The sequence below is a fragment of the Centruroides vittatus genome, unplaced genomic scaffold (genome assembly GCF_030686945.1).
Source record: "Centruroides vittatus isolate TY-2023 unplaced genomic scaffold, ASM3068694v2 contig_2210, whole genome shotgun sequence".
Lineage (NCBI taxonomy): Eukaryota > Metazoa > Arthropoda > Arachnida > Scorpiones > Buthidae > Centruroides > Centruroides vittatus.
The window spans coordinates 335,659-362,173 of NW_027121378.1; the positions used below are offsets into that span (position 1 = coordinate 335,659).

General features: G+C 29.6%; 1 protein-coding gene across 1 annotated transcript in view; it reads left to right on the forward strand.

Moving 5' to 3' along the window:
* LOC136970933 (uncharacterized) overlaps nucleotides 1-26,515 on the forward strand; it is a 138,362-nt gene that overhangs the window by 104,563 nt on the left and 7,284 nt on the right. The window contains 5 exon segments of the mRNA XM_067265427.1: nucleotides 6,899-7,041; nucleotides 8,838-8,924; nucleotides 14,693-14,860; nucleotides 17,666-17,822; nucleotides 17,825-17,847. Coding sequence (XP_067121528.1) covers nucleotides 6,899-7,041; nucleotides 8,838-8,924; nucleotides 14,693-14,860; nucleotides 17,666-17,822; nucleotides 17,825-17,847 — 578 coding nt within the window.

Sequence of the window (26,515 nt, forward strand, 5' to 3'; positions counted from 1 at the left end):
TAGTTACCAGTATTAAAAATTCTAATTAATCCCAATTAATTGTTTTTAATTAATGTGCATGTTTAGATTTGTTTTTTAATGTTTATAATACTGGAAAATGAATATATATACCAGTTTTATTTGATTATCTATGGCTACTATTTAAAAAATTTTATGTTTTCTCTGCAGTTGCTATTCACGACTATTGTTATTTTCTTTGTCCATTTGATGTCCATTATTAATAAAATAATTTTGTATTTACTTATGAAATTTTGATTTCTAAAACTAGTATCTTTATAATGTGCATTGCCTTCTATATATATCAGTAATAAGACAATAATTAAAATATATACCTATTGTATATTGTACATGTCTCCTTTTCTATTAAAGTTTGTTTGTTAAATTAGTATGGTTTCAAATGCATATGGCTAGAATGCATTCCAGAAGTTGGAACTGAGGTAACTAATAATTACCTAGCACTGCTGGAAGAATGGTTTTAACATTTCTTCCAGCAGTTATTTTATTAACAATACTAACATTTTTGGCCTCTTCAGTGGCCCTCCTTGGTTATATGAGGAGAAAAATTTGATCAAATTTAAAGAAAATAACTGCTGGTAGAAGTGCTAAAGCACTAGTTAATTATTAGTATTCTTATTAAGAAATTCGACTTTTTGTTTATTAATATTTTAAAATTCTTTTAATTCATGCTTAAAATGTATCTGTGTAGTTAGTTAGGACTTTACTGTGTGTTCTTCAAATACTGCCTTAGTTTATAGCATGTTACATATTTCCTTAATAGCAATGATTTTATTACTCGCTCTGATTGATTGTTTTTGGTCTGCAGTTTAATTTTTTTTCTAGGAAATTAAGCAGATGTTTTTTCTTTCAGGAGACAGTTTTTAGGTGAAAAAAAAATTATTATTATTATTAATTAATAATTTTAGTTTTTCTTAAAAAAAAAGAGATTTTTAACAGTGAATTTTTGATAACTCAAATTTAAATGATAAAAATGGTTTGAGAGATTTCAAAAAATATTAAATATTTATACTTACTTGTTAGTTATATAATTAAATATAATATAATATGTAAATTTTATATTACTTTTCATTGACCATTAAATCATTAATCTGAACATATTTGAATGTTTTAGAAGTTTTATATAATCAAAATAACATAATTTAAGCCAGACAATATGTCAAATTTTTGGGCTATAATTAGGCTAAGTTAATAAGTTAGCCTAATTATAGCCCAAAAATTTGGCAGATCATCTGGCTTTAATCAAAAATTGGGTTTGTTGAGTTGTTGTTTATATAATATGATTTAATTTTGAAAATAAAAGATATTGTAGCCAAAATAGTATTTTTATAATAAATAAGAAAAACTTACTTACACACAAACATTTGTTTTGGTAATTTAATCTTAAATACAACCACTCAAAAACTGGGTAAATCTGATACAAAGCTACAAAAAAATTAAATAACCAGCAGAAAAATTGGGAAGTGCCTCATTCATAGCACTTCCCTACACCCTTTCTCAGACATCTGCAGAAAGTGGAAATTTATAAGTCCTCCCACAAAAATACTGTTATTAACTTCTGTAATGTAGACTCTTTCTCCACAACGTGGAAGTCCTCCTTTCAACTGTAAACCTACTTTCCTCTCCCTCTTCCTGTCTTACGTCACTCCACTTTTTCACGTGTACGGCAATTCCCCATTGTTTCAACAGCTGCAGGATTAGTTAGCCTGAGGATGCACACTCAACACAGGTGAAAGTGTTGGCACTTTCCAATTTTTCTGCTGGTTATTTGGTTTTTTGTAGCTTTGTATTAATCTTAAATGTTTTAAATATTTCTTTATTGTATAAAGTAAATACAAAATCAATTATTATTCATGATTATAAATTTTACTTACTAAGAATTTTTTCTCATTTTTCTTTGACTTACCTGGTGATGGGAACGTGGTTTGGTGAGTCTTTTTATTAAAGTTTACAATGAGTTACATAACAGCATGTGGATTTATTGACTGTTTTTGCTTTCTTATATAATAATTAATGTAATGAACTAACCATTTTTAACATACGTGAAAAATATACGGCTAAATATTATTAAAAATAATACAAATACTTCTATAAACCATTAATCATCAGCTTTTAAAGTATAATTATTGAGAAAAATGGGGTTGTCGATTAAATTGGCATTCCATCTCAAGGTTGACTGTATTTAGTTCAAAATTATTACTTAAATAGTAATAAGTAAATCTTATATTAAGTTGCTTAAATTTTGCTGGGCTCACTATCCTATTACTACTAACATTTTTTCTTTCTTAGAAATAATTTTTGTTAAATCTGTCCTTATTATAGAAATTTATTTTCTGTATCCATTATTGGAGATTGTATAATATATAAATTTTTTTTACTAATTTTAATCTAAAAAAAAGTACAGATACTAGTGAAAATTACATTAGTATCTTAATATTGGTATAAATTAAATGTAGGATGTTCCAGTAGTAGTTCTAGATTTAATTGTGAAATAGAATACATCATTTATTGAACAACTGTGAATATTTTTATTTCAGTATAAAGTAACATTATAAACCATTTCAGTGCTAAGTCATTTTTAGATGTGGAAGACTGCATCCACCAAATGTTTTTCTTGACTGGCAGCACACTCGCACTCTTCATACAAAATCACATATGACACTGCCATATATTGGGTTGTTCGGAAAGTAATTTCGTTTTTTTATTACTTGAGGAATTAGATGTATTTTTACCAGCCAATTTTATTTTAAACCACATTTTCATTATATACTTCGACAGCTGACATTTTAAGGCTTATTTGTAAGAAATTTTGTTTGATTCTGTACAATTTTTTTTTTTTTTTTTTCGGTGACCCATCAAATATGGAAAATCGAAAACATCATTTTCGGCATATTTTGCTTTTTCTATAACTAAAAAATCAAAATGCTGTTCAAACAAGAAAAAAATTGTGGTACATGTTTGGAGAAGATGTGTTGAGAGAAAGACAGTGCCAAAACTGGTTTACAAAATTGCGTTTTGGCAATTTTAATTTCGAAGATACACCACATTCTGGATGGCTATTTGAAGCCAACGAAAACAAAATAAAGGTACCGATTGAAGCAATTTGCCGTATAACAACATGTGAAATCACTACGAAATTAAATCTGTTAAATTGAACCGTTTATTATTACTTAAAACGAATTGGTTTCGTTTCAAAGCTCGATATATGGGTTCCACGTGTTGTTAACGAGAGATGTTCTCTATGGTTGGATTTTAAAGAAATTTGTTTTTAGCTTTTACCAGACAATTTAACAATTGATTCCAAAAGTGTACTGCCATCTGGTAAACAAATTGAGTAATATCATCATACAGAAAAGGTCAGAATTGATCAACAAACAAAGTGTAGTGTTTTACCATAATAATGCCAAATTTCATACAAGTTTGGTAACTCGTCAGAAACTGTTATAGCTTAGATGGGATGTGTTATCACACCAACCGTATTCATCAGGTCAGGGGCACACAGATTATTACTTGTTCCAGTCTATACAAATTTTTTTTAACTAAGATATTTACTTGAAATGACAATGTCAAAAATCACTTGGATCAGTTTTTTGTAAACAACAATCAAAATTTTTATGAATGGTGAAATCATGCTACTACCAGAAACAATGACAACAGGTATTTGACCAAAATGGTCAATATATAATTCAATAAAATATTTATTTATTATAAGACTATTGCGTTTACTTTTCTATGGTAAAAACGAAATTACTTTCTGAACAACCTAATAATTTCAGCCCAATTTCACCAATAACACATTGAATCTGTCTTAAGGTTGGGAATTGTTTGTGGGTTGTTGAAAACTACCTGACATTTTCAAGGTTGCCAATAGTGAACAATTTACATCTGACACTGTTAACGGGCCATCATTTATGGTTATAATTAAGGAAAGATCATCTATATGAAATTACAATGTAATTTAATACTGATGAACTGTCTTTAATAAATTTCCATGGACTTTGGCTTTATATTATTCAGGAAAATAAAATATAATTAATCTATTGGTTGATGGATTTCTTTTAGCTTATTATATTTTAGTTATAAAAATACAAATTTATCTGATTTTTTTAATTAAAATTTTAAAAACAAAATGTAACATTTTGCACACAGTCAAAAATATGTAACGAAAAAATATACACAAATTCAACTAGAATTTCGTTTAAAATTTTTAAAGAATTTTTATTATTTATTAATACAGGTTTCTGTTACTGCTTGTTATGGAAGCCAAATCCTATTAATATTAATTGGAAATGTTTCTAAACATCTTTAGATTTGCTTCAGTCAATAATAGTTGTAAACTTCCAAAACAGCTGATATTGAACTTGAGAATGAATAAGTTTTTAAAATTTAAATTAAACTTTTAAATTTCAATTTAAAAGGTGAAAGCAAAGACATGAATGTACCTGGAGTTTATGCACTGAAGTTAAGCAAAATGAAAAAAATTTTACTACACAAGCTCCACAACAAGATCGTCTGAAAGAATTAAGGAACACTATTATTTAGCTCAGTCCAATTTGGGGCCTTTCCCTCTTTTGCATAATGGTCCTGCGATCACAAAGTAACAATTTACTGGGTTTGCCTGTTTGTATAGAAGAGTGTCACTTAGACTTAGATATTTCCTGTCAGGATATTTGAGCAAGTATATATTTATATCCTTTCCAAATATCTAAAAATAATTAACACTAATGATGCCATGTCACTCAATAATAATCGGAAACCTGCCTTCAATAGTAAGGACTTTATTCATTTAGTCAATAAGTTATAACATTAGATGTGTCATTATATCATTTTTTTTTTCACTTACTTTTTATTTCCGTCTTTGCATATTTTAGCCATATTTTGTTCATACATTGGTTTTCTATTTCAAAATATGCTTGCACCTTTCAAATTTAAAAACACTTGTTCTTTTTTTAAAGAATATATTTGTTTTCTTTGAGTTCAATATCAGTTCTAGAAGTTTACAACTATTATTAGCTGGCTGAAGCTCAAAGTGTGTCAAAGACTTCCCAATTAAGATTAACAAGATTTGGCTTCCACAATAAGCAGCAACAGAAACATATATTGACTAATGGTGCTAAGACACAAAGACTGTAAGGATTTATTAAATTTGTAATAATGGTGAAGGCTATTTTGTAACAAAGTAAGTCCTGAATAAATATAATGTGATTTCAAAATTTGCATACAAAAATACGAAAATTTTTTCATTTTGTCAAAAGTAGCTTATTAAGAAATGCTTTGTTGCTGGTGCTCCAATCTTTAGCTCTAGGTTATTATGAAGTGTGATCCAGTTTGTTCCATGGAGTTTAAAAACTGCACTGGGTACATTACTGGTTGATCTGCCTCGAAAACAGAATCAATGGCCTTGTATGTTGTGCAAGTTCCTGGAAGTTGTGCTTAGATATGCAAATTCAGTTCAATGCATTTCTCTTTACATACCAATATTGCTCTCTTGTATACATGCATTTGTGGTTTATGTAGTAAGTATTATCAAATTAATATCCAGATCTTCAGTGAATTTGCCATCACTGAGATGCAAAAGTTGGTTAGCAAAATTCTCTGAAGATGTCTCCCAATAGATAGAACCTAATATATTCATTGAAAGGAACAACTTTTTAGCATCATTCTACAGTGATGATGACTTTAGGCTTTTTATCGTTAAGATAAAATTAAATTTTATCTAAATGATGATCTCATAATCAACAAAGTACATTAAATTAAAATTACAACAGATTTCAAATTAATGGTTAATAATTTTACATATAATTTCACCCTTTATTAATTAATTTTAAGTAACTTAAATGTGCTTTATATGATCACATTATAAATAAATCAAATCCTTGCTTGTTTCAGAAAGGCAACATTTTTTTTTACTAATGTTTTCTTTTCTCTAATTAAAGAACAATGTAGAATAGATTAAGCTGAAGATGACCAGATTTTAATTGAAAACTTTTTAATAAAAATTGTTGACTTTCTGAAAAAGTGCTGATTTGATTTCATTTATTTGCAAAGATGATCTAACACATTGAAAAGCTGGAACCTTTAATTAAATACACTTCACGCCTCTCATACTTACTCCAACACAAATTTAATGAACAGACATTTTCAGCCACGTTAAGGGGCCTTCATTGGACAAGAGAGACATTCTTGTATATCAACAAGTTACAAATTAATTTGTTTATTGTACAAGAATGGTTCTCTCACCCAATGAAGGCCCCTTAAGGTGGCTTAAAACGTTTGTGCGTTCATTAAATTCTGTGTGCTGGAGTAAGTATAGGATGCAAAGATGGTGTCAGGTTTTGTGAATTTTTATTACATAATTTCTTGCATAAATTTATTTTGCTAAACTAATATTGCATTTGCTATATTTATTTGTGTGAAAGAATGAAACACAAAAACCTGGACTAAACTTATAACTTGTCTGTTTTATTATTTTGCTATATTGAATGTAGAAACTGTTTTTCTTCCTATTAAAAGTATGACTCGCTTAAATTTTTAGTTTTGGCTTAACTAAGTCTTGCATTATCAGATTTTACAAATCATTTTATTTAATGTTTGTTTATAAAGAATAAAACCTGATTTAGATTTTTCTCAATAATTATTTTCAAAATATAATTTTTTTTATTATTACTACAAAAGTATTGGATAAAAAAACATGTGCTCATGATACTACACTTTCTCTTTATGAATGTAACCATAAATATAATTTACAAGTTAATATTCATTATTGATGACAGTAATATTGGCTTATTTAATTGAAAATATACTATGGAATTTTATTAAACAATAAAATTCTATAAGTAATTAATATTTAGCTATTATTTAAATTAAAATAATTGTTTTGTAGTGTTGATCCACGAACCAGCAGTCCTCATTGAAGGAGTTTTGTTTCGGGCACGATATCTCGGTTCGACGCAACTGGTTTGCGAAGGCCAGCCGACTAAAGCCACTCGTATGATGCAAGCCGAGGAAGCTGTCAGTCGGATAAAGGTAATGCACTCTTAGAAATTATTTTAAACATTTTTGGAGTAAATATAACTGCAAATACAATTATTGTATAAATATATTGTTGTTTTGTACTAATTTTGAATTAAAATTTCTTAACATAATTATGGTTTTCTTGCATGCTTACCTGCAGTCATTGGTAAGTGACACTTAATAAATGTATTCTTTTATGGTTTTATATTTTATATATATATAAGATCAATTTGTAATGACATTAAAGTTATATGTACAGTATTGTATATGAGACCTGTAAGTTGCATACAATATCCTATGTATGAGTTTAATGTCATTACACATTTTTCTGCACAGATACTTTGTATAAATGAATCTTTGTAAATACGGTATATATTTATCGGAAGTTGTTAATAAATATGAAAAATGTGTAATATTCATTGAATTGAGTTTAAATTTTATAAACTATAAAATGTTATAAAATCTAAAAACACTCCACACCAATCAGTGTTACAAAATTAACAAGATAATTGTCTATCAGCATTACAGAAAAGGTTTCTGTATTGCTAATAGACAATTGTCTTGTTAATTTTGTATAAAATGTTTTATTTTCAAATAAAAACTGAATACTTTAAATACGGGTGAACCCTAGGTTACGACCATCTTATGATAAAACAAACTGTAGATACAACTGTCATATATTTCTACCCCTGTCATGATCTGATTTAGCTGTCCCCACCAATATGATGCTTTGTCCATTACAAGTGTTGCTGCATGTATGGTATTTGCGTCATGTGTCCAACTGTCTGGGCTTTAAAAAATTTTGGCAAATCATCAATAATTAATTTTTAATGATATAGGTAATTTTATAACAGATTAAGAAAGTCTGATAATTTAATTAGCAAGTCATTTATAATATCTCCAGAGTAGTGATCTAGATACCAAGCCTTGAAAAGAGCCTGTATTTAGGGAGCAGTTTTTTTAACAAAGCCTTGTGGATGAGCTTTGCAATCCCCTCTTCGTAGAATTTTGTCGCCAGTGACTTGAGATGGGCTTTAACATTGATTTGAAGATTGTAAGTAGTCTCGAATCTCGGCCCTCCTAGCTACATTTTCAGTTCAGGAAAAAGGTGGAAGTCACTCGACACTAAATCAGGGCTATACGCTGGATGTTTAAAAAGTTCCAAGCTGGGAAAAAGTGGCTAGGAGGGCAGAGGTTCGAGACTAATTATAATCATCAAAACAACGTTAAAGCCCATCTCAAGTCACTGGCAACAATATTCTATGAAGAGGGGATTGCAAAGCTCGTCCACAGATGTGACAAATGCATCAATTTTCACAGTGAATATGTCGAAAAAGTAACCATGTTTGTACCTAACTTTTGGTAATAAATTCATTTTGTTATTTACACTTGTCTTTTGAATAGGGACCACATAAAGCAGTATCCTCTGCATTGCTAAGGTCGATGTATAGATGAATGTTTTGTACAAATAAAATTGTTTGTTGCTTGCAGTATCAAAAGGTTGTGGTGATAAATTTTGTACTAGTATTTTTTATGGAAATATCTTCCATATGTTTGGAAATGTCACTGCACCAGATGTGGTTTCACTCAATATATATATCTGTATTAAATTCTGTAAAACATATTTGATATGATACATATTCCTATTTTTCAACATAACTGTTTGATAATAAATCAAAACTGCATGTTAAAAACTGTTTTTTTTTTTTTTTTTTTTTTTTTAAATATGATTTCTGAAATGAATAAAAAAGTGGGAAGAATGCATTATTCACTTTAGATTACTATTAACTGTTTGACTCTTTGTACAGGCCCCCGAAGGTGAGACTCAGCCTAATACAGAAGTTGATTTATTTATATCAACAGAGAAAATAATGGTTTTAAACACTGATTTAAAGGTATGTAATAAGTAATTGAATAATCACTTAAAAATTCTATTAATGTATTAGATTTGTTATATTTTATATGACAATTCTGAAATTTTTTGTCATTTTCAATTTTTTATAAATATGCAGATGAGAAACAAACATTAATGTTGTGAAAAAAAATTCAAAATTTTATGACTTACTTGAAATTTGCATGCATTTTAATCTCATGCACAGCAACTTTCGATGTAACTTAGCACTAAGTTGTTAAGAGACTGTGATAAAAATCAAAAAAATCGTTAAAACTTTTTTGTAACATTAATTTGTGTTTCTCACTATATGCCTATTCTAACTTTCTATAGATCAATAATTTAAAACTCATATAATTCCTTATTGCCATTATCACTATGAAGGTAATGTTTTATCAGAGTACGGTAGAGCCATTTCAAATAATTGTTTTTCTTTAGGTACGAACATATTAATTATGTAAATTTTTAATTACTAAGTAAAATGATAAAAAGAAATGTTTTGGATTAGTTATTTCTGAAAATATCTTGGCATAATCTACAAATCTTGAAATTCATAATTACTTTATAGAAGTCATACTTTCTAGTTCTTTACCCTGAAAATTAAAGAAGAAATTGTATCAAATAATATCGGAATACAGTAGGCCACGCCGGAGTTTTCTCAAGGTCACACAATACACATCAGAATTGATTGTTGTAACTCTCAGCATAAAATCCACTAACAAAATCCCTTTCCTGTCCCAAAAGACAGGAAAGGGATTTTGTTAGTGGATTTGAAAGATCACCACAAACGTTTTCGAACTGCTGTGAGTTTAACTTGCAGCTGTTCGAAAACGTTTGTGGTGAACTTTTTCTTTTGTTTTTTTTCGTCACACCGGATATAGGTTCTCAGAGTATGTTAATTACTCAATAAATTTTTATTTAATTTTTTTGCTTTTTTTCCAACATTAGATTAGAATTCTGTATTGAATCAATAGAAAAGACAGACAAAGCATTCTAAGATCAAAAGTGTAAGGGTACATATCTCAATCACTTTTACAATTATAATTTGTGGAATATTTTACTTGATCCCCAGGGGAATTCTTCATTTTCCCTCTGCAGACACTCATGATTCTGGGTATGCTTTCACTTGGAATTCAATGAATGTGGAAAATATTCATGTAGTAAGAATAAATTTTAATATACAAAAGTATCAAGAACAGTGAAAAATTTTAAATAAAAATGTTTCGACTTCTGTATAGTAAACTTGTATTTTTAGATTTCTAGATATCACCAATGAGCATATATTTGAATGACAATTCGTGATAATATAAATCACTGTCTTAATGATTCGTACTGTTTTTCGAAATATTTTATTTTATTTATTTATTTATTTTTTTGATGAAATACATTTTGAATTTTTTTTTTTTCGTTTACTGAAAAACAAGATTTGACTTTAACTAGGAGTTATGATAATCTTTAAAATATAAAGTATATAATATAAAAAATAACTAAGATAAATTAATTAAATATAAATCAAAGTCTTGTCTTATATTAATATGGCAATTAACATAATCTTTATTAATAACTTTTGAATGTTTTTATTATAAATTTTGAATTAAATTTTATAAAGATTGGCAGAATATATAAAATTCTATGTATTCATTCTAGTTGTAAAAACAAATCTTACATATTCCAAACGACAACCACTAAGTACTATTTATAAATACAAATGCTACACTCTCAATTACCGTAAACCAGCAAAGTAACTCAAAAATACAGCAAATGTTTTCTTCCTTCTTAAATGGACACCATCAGGCTATGTGTATGTGTATGTCTATGTCAGTCTGTTTATCTAACTCAGCCTAATATAGAAACAAACATTAATGTTGTGAAAAAAATTCAAAATTTTATGACTTATTTGAAATTTGCATGCATTTTGATCACATGCATCGCACTCAGTTCCAAGATGAAACAATATAGCCTGATGACGTCCATTGAAGATGGACAAAAGCATTCGCTAGATTTTTGTGAGTTATTTTGCTGGTTATTGAGAATGTTGTACTTAAATATTCTTCCTGTAAACTTTATATATATATATATACTCTGACAATTTGATGCATTAAATTCTTTTTTAAATTGTTAAGATATTCTTTACATTAAATTCTTTTTTAAATTGTTAAGATATTCTTTACAAGGTAAATGCTCTCATGTACTACTGTTTGTTTGCTCTGGATATTATTTCTTTTAGGATTATGTTTTGTTTCGTATAAACTGTATATTTATTTAATATTTTTAAATTTAATTATTGCAGAAATTGAAAATAAATTTAAATATAACTTTTTGATAGTTCAAAAGTAACATTCTCTTGTTGGAATGTGGATCCATAGTTATGATATATGTTAATTTAAATTCTATAAGTGTATTTCACACTATTATGTACACAAAATACAGAAAAAGAAAATTATTAAAATGTTCTGTAAAGATAAAATATTTGGTTTAAAAAACATCTTAACCTCACAATAATTTTTTATTATTTAATTTCGTGTATTGTATGAAAATGCTTGATGAAATGTGTATCATTTGTTGATTACAATCATTTGTCATGAACTGTTTCTGTTTTAAATGGATGAGTGAAGGATAACTTTATTTTCATTAAAAAGTAAACCCTTTAAGTTTGTTAGTTTTACAGTTTATAATTACTAATTACTTATATTTAACTTAGTTTCATTCATCATATTCTAAATCTACAGCTTTAAAAAGATGATGTCTTGAGTGTATTATAGAGTTCTACATATTTTCATGATATAAAAATATTTTTAGATAATAATTTTAAAATTGGTCAAGACGACATTTGTTCAAACTATTGAGAAGCATCATCTGTATACATAAATATATAAAAACATCACCATGCTATGTTTGTTATGCTTATAAATATATAAATGTGTTATGCTCATACTTGAAATAAGAAATTGAACAGATATCATATTTAATGAGATCAGTGATGGTATTCAAATAATTTAGTGTAGTAGTAACCATTTTAAGTGCAAAAAAAATATTTATAACTTCTTATGTGCAGGATCTTTACAGTATCTTTTTTACACCAAAGCACCCTACATGCTAAAAAATATATATATATATAAAATAACAATAGTAGTAGTAAAAATAACTTCTTAAAACAAATATTGAAAATGGCTAAACCTCCTGGTGTCTACCAGTTGTGCATACCCAAGTCGATGTTAGAACAAATCAACATTATTCAACAATTGGTTTAAAGTATTTCCTTACGTAACAAAAAAGGTTACAAAAATATTTCATAAAAGATCTTTAAATATGCTTGACAAAAAGGCAACAATAAACTGTGAAGTAAGATAATTCCGTATGTTTTTTGATTTGTATCTTCTTTTGTTTTGCTTTTATCTGAGGATCATCAGCTGTGTGATTAATCCTTACCCCCTCCTCACCCAAAACTGTCCAGCAAATAAAAATCAATATATTAATATTGATATGCAAAACCATCACAAAATCAAATATATTTCTTGCATTTTTTGGATCCAGAAACAGACATTTGTATCTAGAACTTATCACTCACACTCACGAATTGAGCAGAAAACATTGGTTGATCAATTGCAATTGCAGCAGTGATGAGTTCTCACTCACACTTATTGCTCTATTGTGTAATTCTTTCTCTTCTCTTCCAGTCCAGTCTGCATTCAGCTGTTAAAAAGTTGGCAGCCTTACTCAATGCAGATTTTTGTGATAAATTGCATAAATAAATATCACAAGTACAATGTTAATAACCAGTTTTGCCAAACTAAAAGTATCTTAGGAAGTGGTTCTGATGAATCTGTGCAAACCAGTTGAATTCCATTACTGAACGAGATTACGATATAATTATATATGCAGGCAATTTTTAAATAATTATTAAAATTAAGTAACTTTAACTACAGCAAAATTATTGAATTATGCCATTTTTTTTCATGTCAACTATTATTATAGTATTCCATTTATTTTATTTATCACTGCTGTTAGGTTAATTATATTAATAAAGAAAACTATTTGAAATTTCTCAAACTTTAAAGTCCCTAAAGATCTGATAAATTTTGTACAATGATACAGATACAATAATTTTTGCAGATATTGGGTATTTATATTTATTAGTATAGCATTTTATTGGGACATTGTAAAATACTTTTGATTAGATTTTATTTTTCTTTTGAGATGAAAAATTCTAAGAATTTAATATTCCAATAAGAAAGAAAAATGTATTTCATCGAATTTTTTAGGTTCCAAAACAATAATTTATTTAAAATTTAAATAAATATTTTCGTATTTCTAAAAGAATAATTCTAGAACATAATGTAACGACAGTTTTAAATTATTTCTTGAATAATTCTTTCTTATTCTATAGAGAAACATGTGCTTTTCTTAAGTCTATTACTTTAAGCAAACTAAACATTTTCATTTAAAATAATAGACTTAATTTTAAATATAAATTTTCATTAAAAAATAATTTTTCTTCAGTAACCATTGTATATCTCTTAAGTCATATTCTAAACTTTAATTAATGTTCTGTTGCATTTTGGAAATTATTTTTCTGTAATTTGAAAAAGAGGGAAAAAACATCCAAAAGTATTTAGAATAATTAAAAATTTATTTCTTTATTCTCTTCACTACAATGTAAATAACAGCAAGCAGAGGACATAATTTCATCAAACTGAAATTACAAATACACACACTCCGATTACAGAGACAGACATCAACAAAATTTCTTTATCGAAGATTTCTCAAATGTAATTTTTGCCGCAAAGTTTTCGTCGAATTTGCAGGCACATGTTCAGAGTTCGGTTTTGCAGTAAAAGATAAAGCAAATCTCAATTCAAATTTTGAGATGATTTATTTCATACTGTGAAGAGACTCTGAAGACAAGTCTGCGGTTAAAATATTTTAAGCAAAAATTATTTTTGTGAAGAAACTTTCTTGAAGTGAGTTTGTTGATACTTAATTACAATTGCGTCTTGCAGGAATCATTTCTACCATTAGTTGGAAAAGTCTCCCCTTTTTATTAAGTGTGCTTAACAGAAAAATACTGTAAAAAATGCAAATAATGTATGGAATAACATATGTAAGTTGCTTTGGTCAAATGTGTTATTTATTTAAAATTTTATTAGTGAAAGATTCAAAAAGTTAAAGTAAGGCGACATTTTAACCAGAATTAGATAAATGCATCATTTGGGTTAATATTATACATATATTATTCCATTAAAGAATTTTATAACTGTCGTATTTTCTTCTATAACAGCAATGTTTACAAGTAAACATTTTCTTTATATAATTTAGTGCCAATCTTCCAAGGAAGATGAGTACACAGTTGAAAGACCTCAAGAGGTAATAAAGATCTTATGTTAATTGCCATATTACGTGTGTAAATTGCTTTGTTGTAGCATCTATAATGGCAGATTTGAAAAATTTCTCTGCTATTTTCAGTAAAGTTTTCCCATGAAAAGATTTTCTGATAGTTACATTTACAAACATAAGTCACTGCTTTGGTGTTGTCATTACAGCAGACATTATGCCATTAGTCTGAGATTAAGGCAATGTAGATTGTTTAAATGTTTTTATTAAAATTTATTGATTTTTATGAGAATAAACTGTGATCAGAAATAATGATGGAATTGTAGTCATTATAAAATTTTAATTATACAGAAGTTGTATATTTATATATTGTTTATAATGTAATTTCTGATTTGAATTTTATTATAAAATAATACTAATGTATTATTTTTCTAAATCTAGGAAATTATGATGGATCATTCTTTGCGTACTATTTCATACATAGCCGACATCGGCGATCTCGTAGTTCTTATGGCAAGACGTAGAATATTAAATAACCCAGAAGAACTGGGAGATTCAAAGTTGAAACGCATGCCAAAAATGATCTGTCATGTATTTGAATCAGATGAGGTATGTGTAAAAGTTAAATTCTTCATATAAAAATACATTTTAAAAATTTATTTATATATAATTAATGATAGTATTAATTTTTATGAAAATTTTTAAACCTGTGATTTTCTTTTAAGTATTTCTTGCTTGTTATTATTACTAAACATTACAATAATGTTTTTCATATTCATGAGTGAGTTTGAATCTATTTTTAGTTAAATACACTTTCCAAATGATGAACATTAATTAAAATATTGAGCAATTTGGACCGAATGTAGGAATTACGTTGCCATCTTGTGTTAAATTTAATAATTTGGCATAAATTAAAATATGTAGAATATTCTATGATTTAGAATATTAGAAGGAAATATTGGTCCAGAGTGGGACTCAAACCTACATTACCTTCTAATTTTTGATTGCTTCTCTGTTTCAAGCAAAGAGAGACCAGAGATCCAGGTAGCATATTATTATTATTATACAAATGGGGCCAAAAAACCAAATACACCTCACCATGAGAGATTATTTCAGAAATCTAATCTCTCTCAAAAAAAACCAGCAGACTTCTGGAATAAAGCTGAGGATGTCACCAGGATTTAAAAAAAAAAACAGATGAACAAGTCTGCCTGAGCAATGATCTGACATTCACAAATGAAATTCATAGGAATTGCCCCAGTGGATCTGCAAAATGTTGGAGTTTTAGTTGGCACAAATGGTTATGACTGGTTTTTGGTCACTTTCATATCATCAACCAAAAATCAAATATGAGTCTTGTTGAAAGCCAAGAAATTCTTAGTTCACCCCAAGTGGCTAGGCAAAACTGGCTTACTCTGCTTTAAATCAGGAGTTAATCTTCACTGCATTGAATAATTGGAGTTAGTCCAATCTTTTAATACTTTTTCTAGAGCAGTTAAAGAAATATTAAGAGTTGGTTTGGGCCCTTCAAAGAGATAGAGCTCCCAATTTAGCTAGTAATTCAGCACTTACATTTGCAGCATTGCCTTTGTGTCCTAACACATATGAGAAGAAAATTCTATTAAAGGTAGCCAGCTCATTAAGATGAAGATAGCACACTCCCAAACAAATGCTGAAATAATCTGAAAAGAGAGGTGTCTTTAAGACAGCCTGACTGTCAGAAACAATGTAGATAGTCCTTTTAATTAATAAGACTATTATGTAAAATAGTATATAGACACCAAATAATAGCTAGCAACTCTGTTTGAAACCACAATAGGGAACTTACCCATTGGAACAAGGCAGCCTTGTCTGACCATCCCCCAACTATCATCTTTGCTACCCTCAGTTGGATGACTATATCCTGTGGACGAAAGGTGAGTGGGAAAGGAGACCAGACAAAGCCTGTTAAAGATAGGCAACTAAGGCAACATTTTGTCAGAACCTATTAGAAAGATGGCTTTGGAGGGATGTGATAAAGGAAAACAAATGTCCAACAGTACTTGTTCTAGAAATGAGTTGACCAGTACACTTGAAACTATAGACAGTGTTTCCCAACCCATGTGCTGCAACACACATGTCGTGGAAATATTAAATAGTTTTTAGAATTTTGAATAAGCTCTTTTTTAAAATTTCATTTTATCTTTCTCTCTTTATTGCTGGTCAACTGAAGGGAAAAGGAGGTATTCACTAAAATGCCAATTGTTACATACTCCCTCACAAAAGTTGTGTACATCTATGTATATATTGGCATACCAACTCTTTGGTGCTTATGTAACTGTTGCAGCTTGCCAACTTAGACTAATACTAGCTCTTTAAGCATTAAAAAAATAGAGAGACTATTTGAATCACAATATATTTGTAAAATTGTGTTTAGTTAAACTTACAAAAACAAATAATGTATTATCAAAATATTTTAAAATCAACTGTATTTTATTTAAAAAATTATGATGTGTCTCAGGCATCTTATTAAATTCAAAACTAGCCCAAAAAATGTCACTAGTCCAAAAAAGATGGAAAACTCTGCTGTAGAGGGCTGTCTTTACTTCAGCTTACATAAACAGGTATAAAAGACCCAATAGAACCTCAATAGAATCTGGGGTAATAGACGTGGCCCTATTAATAGCAAGGCTTTCAGTATGCTGCAAACTTAGAAACCCTATCCGACACCTTTACGAAGCATCCTAGGCCACCAAAGTTAGGCAACATAGGCTATTTTGGATTAAATCACCATAGTAAAAATCCAAAAGAGGCCACATGGTTGTAGACCACAGGATTTGCCAAGAGTAAGTGCCTCTACATAATCAGAATATGCTCGTACTTATCAAATACCATCTATAAGTACTAAATCCATAATTGACTGGAATCAAGTAATACCCCAAAAGTAATATGTAGCATAACTGATATGTCTGCACAGGAAAGCAGGAGTTGAGGATCAAGTTTCACTCTGGACTGATCTTTTCCTATAGAATAATTTGTCTAAACATAAAATTGCTTAATATCTCATTAAATAAATTAACTCTATTGTAATCCAATAAGAATCTAGCTGTATCATTTGATTATTTTTTGACTGTAATTGCTAAATGATTTATAACTTAATGATGAGGTAATATAGCTTAAGGGAGAAGAATTAATTATAGAAACATTTTATTTCTAAAATTTTAAATGAAGTATTGGTGCTTTAATTTGCGTGATGAAGTTGGTATGTAGGCATTTTCAAACTTTAAAATAAGTAACAAAAGCATTTATTATCTATTACTACAGATACTGCAAGCCTGTTTCAGTTTTTGTTTTAAAATGTATTCAGTTTAAAAATATTCTGTAATAAGTTTAGTTAATGAATTTGTCATAAATTTCATAATTTTTATTTTTTAGGCTCAGTTTATTGCTCAGTCAATAGGACAAGCATTTCAAGTTGCATACATGGAATTCCTTAAAGCAAATGGCATCGAAGATAGTAGTTTTGTAAAAGAAATGGATTACCAAGAAGTATTAAATTCTCAAGAAATATTTGGAAATGAATTAGAAATGTTTTCAAAAAAGAAAAACAAAAGGAGGTATTTTTTTTTTTTTTTTTTTTTTTTTTTGAGTTATTGACAAAACATCTAAATATTGTTTAAGCTTATTAAAAACTAACTTAGTTTTATATTTTACACTATATAAGGGGATGAACTTTCCATGCCTTATCTATGCTGATTTAATCCATTGTAATCCTGTTTAGTACTAATTTTGTCCATCAGAAACAGTCATAGTTTATAATGTGTTAGTACTTTGTAACATCCCCATTTCAATTATTCTGATATATCAGAAGTTATCAACACCAAATGTTAATGATAAATAAATACAGTTGATTCCTATTTGTACCATATGTACAAATGGAATCAAATAAATATTTGTGTGTGTGTAGAACGATCATAATTAAAGTGTTTAGAGCTTTCTTCTATAGAAAGAACTATTGAACAAATCTCAACTGAATTTCATACATACATTGTCCTAAGTAAGCAGTATTGATTTTTCTGAAAAAATTTTAATTTAACATTTTATTACTAGGGTAAAATTTGGCATTGCTGTTCCCTTAATATCCTTATTATGTATGTTTTCTAATGAACTTCAGATAGAAAAGGAGTCACAACACATTCTTCACAATTCTTTGACATGTAAGCAGTCATTGGGCTCACTTGTCTGAATGTACATTACTTGTTAAACTCTTCTATCAATGAAACAGTAATGCCAGCTCAGCACTTAAGGAATTTTAACACTTACAGGAAGCTTTGTAGACTTTTTGACTATTGGGAGTCTTAAGAAAGTGATTTTTGCATTTTGAGATGACTGGAACTTTTGCTGTGAAACCAGTCACAAATCAATTGGACATCTGAAAATGGAAGACCACTACTGCAGTAGTGGAGCATGGAATGGATATTTCTCAGGGCAATTAGTAGTACACACCAGTGGCAAAGTGTCACTTTTTATGAGGGTGAAGGTAGAGGCCCAAGAAAGGAATAGAGGAAATTTACCTATTTGTATATCATGGGGGAAAATACATTAGAGGTGATAATCCCAGGAAAATTTTTAAATCGGAGATATTTGTTAAATTCTTCTAAAGAATGATGTACTGGATAAAATGAATGAATAACTGTAGAATTGTTTTATACATACTAGGCTAACATTTTAAGTCAGAGTATGACAGTGAATGATCTGTTTGCTCATGAGGAATTTTGGGGATGTACCAATAGCATGATAAAGTAGAAAAAGTATGCTACAGTGCATTGAATGTGCATGCAGTAGTTTTCCATGGCATCAAATTGGGTGGATCTAAGACTTACGTAAACCTAGTCTTAATTAAAGGATATATATATATATATTATACATGATCTTAATTTTTAAGAGATCTTAATATATATTTGGTCTACATTTTGCATAAGCAGAATAAAACCTTTTTTTATGTGATGCAATATATAAAATATACAGTACTAAAAAGGTCAATTTTATGGTAAAAAATGTGTACATTTCTTTCATCCAGAATCAAATAACATTTATATTTATTTTGTTTAATTCAATAAAAATATAACATTATATGACTGAAAAGACACATTTTATGATATAGCCTTTGTAAATATTAAGTCAGTGGTTCTCAACCAGGGGTTCGTGTACATATACCCCTAGGAGTATGAGCGTAAATCGAAGGCGTACATCCAACTTTCATTATAAAATGGCATATGTTAATCAATTTGCTGTAAATTATTAACACAAGAAACAAGAAATGACAAAAACTTGCTTTAAAATATTACAGTATGAACACTGATTTTCCTTTTAACAGTCCAAACAACTTGTTTATCCTGCCTTTGTGTCCTTACTATCTTAATTTAAATTTAATTTGTATACTAGTACTTTTTATATATTAACAGGACTTATTATACTGGAAAATGTGGATGCAGATATTTAGTCTTACAGATCAAAAATAATGTTTTTTATTTAGTTCACCTGAACACACACACTTTAAACTTGTGTTTCGGACTTGTTTGTCCCTTCTCAGCAGGCCTTTTAATTCTTTCCCTCTTCATGAGATGGGAAAGAATTAGAATAGAAATTAAGTAGAAAAGAATAAACAAAAAGAAGAATGCATCAAATTGTATGGTTGCTGTGGATCCTAGTTTTAATTGGAAATGTAAAGAAGTTTAGAAATACAAAATTTAAAGTGTCGTTTAAAGGCCTGCTGAGGAGGGACGAACAAGTCCAAAACACAAGTTTAAAGTGTGTGTGTTCAGGTGAACTAAATAAAAAACATTATTTTTGATCTGTAAGACTAAATATCTGCATCCATATTTTCCAGGATAATAAGGCCTGTTAATTGATAAAAAGTACTAGTATACAAATTAAATTTAAATTAACTTGTTTATCAATCTGATTTGCCTGTCTATTTGTGCCGTTAGTGCCCAGTGAACCTGTAGTCTAGTAAAATTACGGTTTAACTGAGTATTAATTTTAGAATAGAAAAATTTTTTTTTCTATTCTAAAATTATTGCTCAATGAGATAGGGGTTTTTCATGTTTTTACTGGACTACTGGTATTAGGAATAACAAAGCCTAGATTGTACCCCCACCATGCAATGTGTGTCGCTGCATGCATACATTACTTGATATTTAGCAAATTTAGACGTTACGTTTGTTACAAGAATTGAAAGATTCTTATATTGTTCTGCACGTTATAAATTCGCAGCCATTACTTTCAAGGTAGTACACAATTATAATCTCTATTTAATTAATTCTTTGTTAGGTGTGGGATCTTTTTTAGGGCTCGTTTTTAGTTTGTGTTTGCTTGTGCCAGTAAATATACGTGGCTTATGAGTTGACCAAAATGGCTGCACAAAGGGTATAGTGTGCCTGACAACATATGAGAGTTACTTGTGCGTTGTCTTTTTAATAAGTTTTCTCTCTGTAGTTTTTGCTAAAAAATAATGTTTTTTATTGTTATTTCGAGGTGAATCAATAATTTTTCCTAAAACAAAATTTTATATTTTAGAGTTTCAATCCAAAAAATACAATTATGGATAAGTTTGTGATAAAAGAAGGAAAAAGAACTACCAGTAAACAATCTGAAAATTTCGAGCAATCTGAACCAAAATTACAAAAATGTGATATACCAACCGCAAGTACTAGCAGTCAATTTCTTGCATCCAAAAATTCATCAAAATGCCGTTCCTATCAAACTGAATATTTAAATTTTGGTTTTTATTTCTGCTGCAAGGAATCAAATCAATTGACTTTATGTTTAATATGTGAGCAAATGTTTAGCAACAACTCAATGAAACCCTCTCTGATAAAAAAGACATTTAGAAAATGCTCATTCCAATTTTAAAGATAAACCACTTATTTAAATAGTTATTTTAAAGGAAAAAAAATATGTAAGTCTGAATTAATGAAATCAACATATACAACCCCTCGCAAAGAATTATTACAAGCTTCATTGAAAGTTAGTTATTGTATTGTTCGGCAAGGTGAAGCTCATACTATTGGTGAAAATTTAATAAAACCTTGTGTCATTGACATTTGTCAAACACTATTCAGTCCTAGAGAAGTGACAAATATAAAATAGTTGCCACTTTTTAATGATACTGTAAAAAGGCGAATTGCACTTTGTGCAAACGATCTTCTTAATGAACTTCTGCGGAGAATCAAGTTGTCTGCCTATTTCACAGTTCATTACAGTTAGAGGAAAGCACCGATGTCAGTGGATTGGCAGTACTTTTAGTTTTTGTGAAATATCAGTACAATGATGAGCTTTGCGAAGATTTGTTAATGTGTGATGACCTAAAAAATACAACTACAGGTTGTGATATTTTCAATAAAATTGATTTCATTTGAAGTAATGAAATAGATTGGAAAAAGTGCATCAACATCTGCACTGATGGACTAAAGCTATGCAAGGTCCAATTTCTGGTGTAGTTGTAAGGATTAAAGAAGTGGCACATCCATCTTGTTTAAGTCGCCACTGTATTCTTCACAGAGAAAATTTAGTGGTAAAAAACATTCCTTGGCCTTTAAAAGACATTTTTAAGGCACTAACAAATATAGTTAACTTTGTAAAAAAAAAAGTTTGTTAAATACTAGACTTCTGAGGCAGATTTGTACTGAAATGGGTAGTGATTACGACTGTCTACTATTTTATACAGAAGTACGTTGGTTGAGCCAAGAAAAAGTATTGACGTGGATATATGAATTACGTTCTGAAGTATTAGCATTTTTAAATGAACGCAAGAGTGAAGCTCAGAAGAAATCAACTAAGGAAAAAACACAACTATACATTGATTTTATGATTTCCGACTACACTTTACAAGGTTAGCATGTTTGTGTGACATATTTGATAAACTTAACGCATTAAATCTATCATTGCAAGGCAAAAATAATAATATTTTCACTGCTAAAGACAAAATTTCTGCATTTAAGATGAAAATTTCAATGTGGAAGAAAAGATGTAAGGCAGGAGAATTTGAAATTTTTGATAAATTGAGTTCTTATCTTTTAGAAAAGAAGATTCTTGTTGATACCGATTTAAAAAAAGCTATAATTCCGCATCTTGAGGATCTGTTGACTTCATTTAACAGTTATTTTCCTGACGATAATGAAATTGAAAATTATATGTGGATAGTAAATACTTTTTCTACAAATAAAAAAGCTTGTCGCAAAAGGAGAAGAGCAACTGATTGACATTCCTACTGACACGACATGTAAAGAAATGTTTTCTACTGTGTCTTTATCGTCATTTCGGGCTGGTGTAGTGAAAGCTTATCCAAACATAGCCGATAAAGCTATAAGAAAACTTTTACCATTTGTAACAATGTATTTGTGAGAATGCAGGTTTGCCAAATACTGTGACACAAAAACTAAAAAAAGAAACAGGCTTGACACATCAGCAGACATTTGTTGTCAGTTAACAACGTGGGAACCAAATTTTGAAAAAATTGCTGAAGATTTATTGCAACAAATATTCCATTAAATTTTGTTATAAATTATTGTAGAATAATTTAAATTTTGTTTATCGTTACTTATAATTATTTATTTTTAGGAAATGTAATTTATTCATGTATTGAAATGACTTCTGTGATATTCTATAATATATTTATCAAATAATAATAAATAAATGTATGTACCTGATTAAATTTATTATTTACGTAAAATAAGTAATTCACTTTTAGTTATAGTTAGTTAGTTAGAGTTTTTTTTATGGTACTCGGTTGTAAGGGCTGTATACATCCAACGCAGTAATTACAAAATTTACATATAAAAATATAAGGGGTACTTGAGAAACAACTAATGGGCTAACATCAACAAGAAAGGTTGAGAATCACTGTATTAAGTTATACTAGGTGATCTGCTTGACCTTTCCTAGTCTTCAGTAATAATTTTGAAAATCCAGGCATGAGTACCAAAGTGTGAATAGGTTTAATAGAAAGCACATTTCAAAAATTTACTTCCATAAAATCAGTGCACTTTATGTGTGCCCCTATGACATGCACATAGGATATCCATTCTATATTTGTTTTCAGTCCATGTCCAATCCAACATGTCAGGTGTCATGCTGTTAATGGCATCCACAATATGGGTATGAAGACCTGGCATGTTTGGCATTTATATGGCATAAACCTGATCCTTCACTTAGCCCCAAAGAAAAAAGTCTAAAGGGGTAATGTCAGGAGATTGAGGGGCCAAGGAATGGGGCCATCTTGGCCAATCTAATCTGGAAAAATTGTGTCCAAGGCTTGAGTGTACCTCTAAACTCCAGTGTGGAGGGGTTCCATTGTGTCGGAAGATGATGATTGGATGCAAGTTTTCAATTTGCAGGAAAAAAAATTCTCCAACATATCATAGTAGTTGTATTGATTAATATTATCCTCACTGAAGAACAATTCAGTTATCCCCATCTTCATTAACCCACATCAAACATTTAACTTGGATCTCTCTCTGATGTGTTCCTGTATGAAATGCAAATTTTTGGATCTCCAAATGTGTACCATTACCATGGTGGTTGACATTTCCAGACAGGTGAAAGGTCATCTTATTTGAGAACATTGCCTGGTCCAAAAACTGTAGGTTTTCATTAATATGGTTTAGAATGTTAATGGCAAAGATTGCATTTAGGTTTGTTATCAGGATTAATTTGCTGTAAGACTTGCATTTTGTGTACATATAGCCACAATCACTTATGCAAGATCATACAAATGCTTGAACTCTGTATTGCTAAGTTTGAAAAAGGCTTTGCAAATGGACTTTCTTGGACTTCAGACAAATATACTTCCATTTGACCCTTGAAAATAGATTGATCTCCTCCATGACTCTTACACGTGGATCCTGTAGCCAGAAACTTTGTGCCACTCACACATGAACTTAGGATTGGGAGATGGCTTATTGTAGACGTGGCAAAACTCTCATTCCACTAGCACAATTGATATGAATTTGCAGAACCATGCTACAGTCTGCACTTTCTCTTACAGTGTTGCCATTTTCCTTCTATGGAACACGCGACACCAACACAAGTCAGTGGTGGGTATTTTGATCATGTGCCTATGAAACTTGAAAGTATTGGCTGACTTTTTGACAGACATTTCATTAAAATATCTTCATAACTTCATTTTATAGAGACATTTAAAACTACATAAATTTGAACAGGATACCTGTATCTTTCTTCTTACAGTTATATCTGTCATGTAAAAGTAAAGTTTTTATCTAATAGGAAATATGTTATCTTTAAACAAACTTAAACATTTTTTTGTTAATTACCATTTCTGTTTGAATAGGTTTGTCAAATTCACACACAGTTATTTCTTTAATTTTAATAAAAATTACATCATAGCAGATTTTATAACAGGCTGCAATTTTTAATTTATTTAATTTAAAATATAAGCCCTCCACCTCAAATTAGTAGAGGCTTGTCCTGTACATCATACTTTTCCTTTAACAATAGAGTCATGCCAGTTATCTATTAGCTGCTTTCCAGGGAAAAGTTTTGAATTGAAATAACGTGACTTTCTGTTTGCATTGGAAGTTCATATATATCAGGTTGAGTCATAAATAAGTTCGATTTTCTAAATCAAAATTTATTTGTTAATAAAATGTACAGTACAATAATAGACTTTAATCTAATACATATTCATAGTCGTTATTGATAATTTTTGCCATTTTTTGGGAAATCCCCTTGAATAAAATTCTGGTAGTTTTGAATCAAAAAACTCCTGAACCTGGTCATCATTTTGGAAGTGTTGCCATTGTAAAGCATTCTGCAGTGCCTGGAAAAGATGAAAATCTATTGGTGCCAGGTGAATATGGTGGATGAGGCAAACTCCAAAATTTCTTTTTTTTATCAAGGGGCGTAGCCCCGATGAAAGGTCGTCTCTGTGTGTGAAAATTGTTTTTGGACTGTTGCTGGCTGAAACGATGGAAGTGAAAATGGAAACAAAATATTTTTGTATGTTTGTGACATTTTATGTTTTTATAAATTGTAAATACCATTGGCCAAGTTTTTAAAAAATTTTCCAAAATTTTTTCTTGTGTAATCTTTGCTGTGTGCAGCCTTGCATTGTCATGCAATAAGGTGATTTTTTTTTTTCTGTTAACAAGCGCAGGATGCTTTCTTGAAGTTTTAGCCAAAGCTGCTTTAACTGTTGAAAGTACACATTGACAGTAACAGTTTCATTGCATGGCAACAACTCGAAATGGATAATTCCTTAATGATCCCACCATACCACTCATAACAAAATTTTTATTCCATGTACACTGGGCTGGGGGTACAGTTGAGGCTAATCATCTTTGTCAACTCGTTGTATTTTTTGAATGACATTTTTGTATGTGATCCACTTTTCATCACCTATAACAATTTTAGCCAAAAAAGGTTTCCCTTTATGCCAAGAAAACAAAGCAGCAGCTATCAAGTGTATTTCGTTCACCAACATTATGTGGAACCCGAACTCCCAGCTTGCTCACTTTTCCTAGATTTTTGGAGGTGACAAAACTGATGGTTGACTGTGATGTGTGCTGCTTCTCTGCTAACTCCCGTGTTGTTCACCATGGGTTCTGCTCAATCGGGACCTTTAAAACATCATCATCAAAGTCTGAGAAGCAGCCTGGTCTTTCTGAATCATTTCAGGACAAATCACCAGTTCGGAATTTTGTAAACCACTTTCAAACTGCTCTGTTTGAAATTACTCCACTGCTGTAGACATTACAAATCTCTTTTTTGTCGGTTTTGTAGCATTATTATTAAGTTTAAACTCCCACAACATGATATTGTGTATGTGCACGTTCAAATGTCTCATATTAAATGAATTCAAAAACAATATTTTACTACATTATTGACACTTTAATGTTCAAATTTACATTTATTGGTGATTATTAGCAATTAGTCTCACTCATTTGAAGGGACACATCATCTTGCAAGTATTTGATCTACCCGTAAACTGAACTTATGACTCAACCCAATAGTTAATTTAGGAGCAAGAGACCCCAATTTTCATATCTAGTCTTGTCTTTCATGTATGTAACTTTGTTCTCAAGATTAAGGAAAGATGGTTGTTGTTTGTTAAGTTATGGCAATACAATACTTGGGTGATCTGCCTAGGAGGGATGCTTTCCGGGAGGTCTTTTAAGGGAAACTGGCCCCTATTTAGGTGTTACAGACATGGAGAAAACCCAGAAAACTCCACATGGCCAGCCCGTCCAAGCGAGGTGTGAACCC